Here is a 6,000-nt window from a genome sequence, read left to right as displayed (position 1 = left end):
GATACTCCAACTGTTAGTGGTTGCTTGACTATTGCTCCACCAAGAGGAATTTCATAAATCTTGTTAGCATAACACCCGACACCTAAAGGCTCTCTTATACCCAAACGCCAAAACCACAAGACACAAGAAAAAGAAATAGACCGTGGGACAATAAAGTCTGGGTTGAAATCGTGAAGAGAGTTCTTGTTGATTGTTCCGACTTCTGCAGCGTTATCAATTTTAGTGTTGGTGGCCGAGTTGCATTCTAGATCAAGTCTAGCTTTCGTAGCTTTTGTGAGTCTTGTATTAGTTTCTAGTTGCAAGTTCAACTGATCCATCATAACGTAAAATAGTAAAATCCCTTGAGTCTGGCCTGACTGATCAAAGCCAACCGACAACGAAGTCCCGTAGCCAGCCCCACTCTTATTTGGCATTTTATCAAACACGATACATGCAGCCCTTACTCTAATGAACCTTCGGCCATTATCATCTGAGAGAAAGACACGAGATGGAATCCCATTGAAACCAAGAAAGACACGAGGAAGAGATGAAATAAACGAGAGAAGAGTGATTAAATCCCGGAGAGACCGAAAATAAGAACCAAATCTCAGAGAGAGAGAGAGAGAGAGAGAGAGAGAGAGAGAGTGAAACCTTAGCCCTAGGAGATGGGAAAAAATAGTGAATAGATAAAATGAAAATGGTGTGGGTTTACGGGTTGATGGTGAGGAGACGTGAATCTGAAACTCGACGCCACCAGGATCAAATTTCCATCTGATGGCTAGGCCTTCTCTTCTTACTGTTAATGAGTCTTTGTTGCCAGGGACAACCGAAAGAAATGAAGAAAATAGACAACGATTTCTAAGAGGAAGGGAAGGACACGATATTCGGAAGGGGAAATTAGAGAATGGAGGAAATGATTTCTGGTTTCTAACAGGATTTATGGAAACATGAGGAAGAGTAAGCCTAGCGGGGATCACTACCTCATTTTCTTCCATTGTTACTTCATATTTTGCCTCTTCTTGCAGATAATAGAGTTGGTTTTCGAGATTTGATAACTCTTCGTTGAAATTGTTCTGAAAATTTTTAATGTGGTTCTTGACATCTTTGAATGTCTGCAAAATAACATCCAAACGTTGTTGTGATTGTTTGACTTGCTCTTTGATGTTAAGCAAAGATGAAATAATTTCTTCTATTTTTATAGATTAATGAAGCCGATCTAAGGAAAGACTAACTCTGGATACCATTTATAACACATTTGATAGATAATGTTTGGATAATTAGAAAGTGTGAGAGAAAATATAGAGAAAATGAGTCAAATTTGAGATTAACCTAGCCTCCAAAAAGAAGAGATAAAAGAGAATAAGAAAACATTTTCATTAATCATTCTTGACATCCTCCTAGAGTCCCTTGACTTAGTACATATACTAGTTATCCCTCGCAGGTCTCGGCTAAAGAAAAACATTAAAATGACAACGGTAATAAAAAGATATTAAATGGCCTAGGCCCATTAGCTAGATACAACTATAGTCAAAATTGATATAACCCAACCCAACCCAACAAGTAATGAAAATAACCTAATCACATAGTGGCCCATGGCCATACGGTTGGATCTCCCTTTATACTATCCAACTGTGACATTAAACCACTCGAGGATGCCACTCTTTACTGCATATAGTTTGTCGAAATAGTAGTCTTCTCTATTTTACAGTTAATTATACGATGAAATTATATATAAATTAAATCAGTTCATGACATCTTGCATCTCGATCTACTCACTTGTTGTCCTTAACATTTTGTTCCACGTGAAGTTTCATGGTCTTCCCTTTCTTTTCAGTCTTCTTAGGCTGGCTATAATATATAAGCCTATCAACCATCTGCATAATTACCATTTGAGGTAATATTAAAAGATCATGATGACAAATATACTAATTAAAAGAATAATAGGACACTGAATTACCCTTATTAGGGCTACACACAACTCCTAATAATAATTACCCTTATTAGAGCATGCAAGCAGCGCCTTACCAGATTTAGGACCCCAATTGAATTCTTATGGGAATAAGTAGATTTTAGCTATGAGTAATTCTACATACAACCGTGAAGTGCATAAACACTATGTAATTATTTTGAAAAAGAGTGAGTCTACTATTAAAAAATTAATTTTTTATATAGATTCACGTTTTATTCACTTTTATCAAAACGATTATGCGGCAGTTACACAATTCACGAATGCAAATATTTTTTCTCTTTATATTTTATCTTAATCCTCACTCTCATGTAGAGTTCAATATCAGGACCTGATCTACTATATATACCATATAACACCATCACTGATTTAAAAAATTTTATGTTTTATCTTGGTAACAGAGGAGATCGTATAGTGGCTAATGTATCTGTATCGAAGAGATGCGGCGAAGTGTTTGTATTACTCTACAATGTCCTAATTAAAAGCCTAGTGGCATGATTAAAGCTAATGATCGTAAGCTATGCCCTCGACCGGGATGTTGAATATTACACACATACGGTCAATCCCTACAATAAAATCCCTATAATTTACCCTTCTTAACACCAAGAACTGACATGATCAATTGTATTTGATCAATTAAACCTGCAGACTTGCTCATAAAGGAAAAAATAAAGGTGTGAGATAAACTTCAACAATGCATGCAATAGAAAAAATATATACGTATATACAATTACTATGCATATTTCTGATCTCTCTCTCTCTCTCTCTCTACATATATATATATATACACATAGAAAGGTGAGAATTAATGAACTTGATAATGTTAGAATAATTGGGATATTCACCTCCATCTGATTGCCAATGTTAACCACGAATGCATTGGGATTGGAATTTAATTTGACCCAATTCCCTTTATGCTGCACCTGAAGACCACATACCCCATTATGGATAAGAAGAGTCAAGAGGCCGTGATCTGAGTGAGGAGGTAAGCCAATTGCTACGAATGGCGATAAAGGTTTCCAACCCCAAGCTCATTGATATTCCTTTCATCAACCCTCTAGCTACTTCCCGCGTTCTTTTGCTGTACTCCATTGAAATCTCCCTGTTTCAACAATAAAAACAGCAAAAGTGTAATTTCCCAAATAAGTATACCTCTAATAAGTATAGAAACGTTTTAGTTATAAAGAGATTTCATAAAAATAAATTTATAAATTGATTTGTCTTTATGTATTACATTAGATTATAAAATTATTTTTATTATAAACTAGATCTAACGTATCATATTAAGACATGTCAATAAATATATTTTTATGAAATGTTTTTATGTTTCTATTGACGCTTCGAAAACATTAATATCATCATGATCGCTGCTGCAACTAGTATTACTCGTTATAAAGTAACCAATGACCGATGACCCTGAAGATTCTGAACAGGGAAGAGGCATTAATATCATTACCTAAGTCCAGTGGGTTTGGTCGGACAGTGAAACTTAGGATGAACAAAAAACTTGATAAAATCCCTCCAAAATAACACTTTGGGTCGTTGCACCATTAATGCTAGTGCCATAAAAAATTGGGTCCAAAATGTCCTTCCCTGCATATTCCTGCTTCTCCTCCTCCGACAGTTTGAAAATTCTCCACAAGTCTCAATCATAACGTCCTTCATCAGGCTCTCCGGCACACCATGATTGATCACCTGATAATCATCATCAACCTTAAAACCAATACAAGTACTCAAAAGAACCCTAGCTAAGACAACTGCAATATCATATTTAATAATTACCACCAAAAAACCCCAGTCTCGACAGGCTTTGCCAAGGTCATTGACGATCTTAGACCGTTGCTCGGGAGTACCGGAGGTAAGGAGAGAGAAGTCGATGGTAGGGACAGAGTCCTCATATAATTCATCTGAAACTACTGGTAGATGGATGTCGTTATTGAGAGTACAGAAGTTGTAAGCGGTGGGGATGGAAGTGAGGTCGCCACGTGTTTCAGCTAGTTGCTTGATGCTTATCATGATGATGATATTGGGGTTGAGGAGGGGGAATATGCTTTATCTGAGACTGAGATTATAAAAGATGAGCCGGTCGGGTGGCATAATTTCTTTTACACCCACAAATAAGACACTCTCACGTATAGGTTGCACTAAAATAAATAATAAATTACATATAGATGATCATAATATTTTATTTTTCCATCACTTTTCCTCTCTCTCCCCCTCATCTCTCTCTCTCTCTCCTTCCCACCCTTCGTCCTGCTCAGATTTCTACAACTCATAAAATTCGTCCTCTGCTTAGGAAGATTGATCACCAAAACATAAGGCATCTCACGGCGGTTCACTTTGGTAAGCTAATAGACATCTTTGACCAAATGATTAGCGAACGTAGTTGAGAAAAGTATCTGGTTATAGATATCTTTCTCAACATTAATGAAGAGAACAGTGAGGTACGCTTTCTCTCCTTTGTGGTGAAGTGTTCAAGGTTTATGAAAAACACTTTCCACAGGTCTTCTCCCACCTGTTCCAGGAAAAAATACAACCAAATGCAAAAAAACAACACTAATTTGCAGCAAAAAAAAAAAAAAAATCTGCAATTGCAAAAAAAGTAAATCCAGCGACAAAGAAAAATAAAGTTTCAAAAATCCAAAAAATAATGAAATACAAAAGATCTTTGTAATACAAAAACAATAAAAACAATGAAATTCAAAGTTTCAAATACTCAGTAGTTGTAAGACTTAAATTTTTTAAATTTATTTTTAAATTAAATTATACCACGTAAATGATATATGGTATAAAGATCTTTAAATTTATTTTTTAAATCAAGTTATATTATATAGATAATGTGTGATGTAAAACTCTTTAAATAAATTTATTCTATAATATATATATATATATATATATATATATATGAAGAAATCAGAAATATAACATTTATTTATTTGTTTTTATAATCATGTTCATCGCGTTCAATAAAAGTCAAATCAGCCTGCATACACATGTTTTAAATACAGAACCAATAGGATATTAGAGAAGGAGGGGTCCTTTCGTCAACAAAATGAGGGTGGGATCATGGCATGATCATGTGCTTAATTATACTGTATAAACTTACGCGACAATTAAGCACATGATCATGTGCTTAATTTTTTTTTTCTCTCCTTGCTCTCTCAACAACACAACCTTTACCTTCACCTTTATTTTATTATTATAATATTATATATATATTTTTATCATTTGATTTTATTTTTTTATATAATATATAAAAAAAATTATATTTTATTATTATTATATTTGATTATTAATGTCAAATATACGTAGTGGGTGCTAATTACAAAAAATATATAAAAGAATTAATTTTACAAAAAAAATTTAATATTTTATTATTATTTTGACTCAAAGATACATAATCTAATATGAAAATTTTTTTAAATAATAAAGATAATCTCTAAATTATGTGATTTTATATTTACATATAGACAAATCAATGCTAAAAATGTAAGTCATCAATAGCATATCCAATCTCATTTCATACATCATTCATGGAAAATTAAAGTATTTCCCACAACTTTAAGCAGCATATACAGCTAGCCAGCTTGCTTCAACGGCTATAGTCAATTAATTGTTGCTTACACAAATTACAGAATCACACAAACACTTTTTAATTTTAAAATAAAATTAAAATTAAAATTTTATATTCAAATAATTTATTAATTTTATAATATTTTTATTAAAAAACTTTTTCTAATTTCTTTCAATCTAATAAAATATTTTAATTTAAACTACTTTACTATTATTCACGATAATTCTCGTGCCATCTCGTTACCTAAACATCCCTTGAACCGAGCAAGATAATTGAAGTAACAGCCCCGATCGTTAGGGTAATAAAGTTAACAAGTGGATCCCCTCCCCACAAAATCCACAATAAATGCACCATTATTGAAAGATAAAATATGTATTTATAAAGTCTTTTTTTTTTTCAACATCTGAATTCTGAAACACAACTAAAATTATATATATATATATATATATTTTTATAATTATACAATATTGTCTCACGATAA

General features: G+C 33.0%; 1 protein-coding gene across 1 annotated transcript; it reads right to left on the bottom strand.

The window, feature by feature from the left end:
• Positions 1–2,887: 2,887 nt before the first annotated feature.
• LOC121235469 (2-oxoglutarate-dependent dioxygenase 19-like) lies at positions 2,888–4,005 on the bottom strand. The gene is made up of 2 exons (XM_041131819.1): positions 3,402–4,005; positions 2,888–3,047 (listed from the first exon to the last, which is right to left on the bottom strand). Exons 1-2 carry the CDS (start codon positions 3,959–3,961, stop codon positions 2,888–2,890), a joined length of 720 nt encoding a protein of 239 aa, XP_040987753.1. The 5' UTR covers positions 3,962–4,005.
• Positions 4,006–6,000: the final 1,995 nt, after the last annotated feature.

The sequence above is a fragment of the Juglans microcarpa x Juglans regia genome, chromosome 6D, assembly GCF_004785595.1.
Source record: "Juglans microcarpa x Juglans regia isolate MS1-56 chromosome 6D, Jm3101_v1.0, whole genome shotgun sequence".
NCBI classification, from domain to species: domain Eukaryota; kingdom Viridiplantae; phylum Streptophyta; class Magnoliopsida; order Fagales; family Juglandaceae; genus Juglans; species Juglans microcarpa x Juglans regia.
Note: the sequence above shows the minus strand (reverse complement) of the source record. Positions and strands in the feature narration are given on the sequence as shown.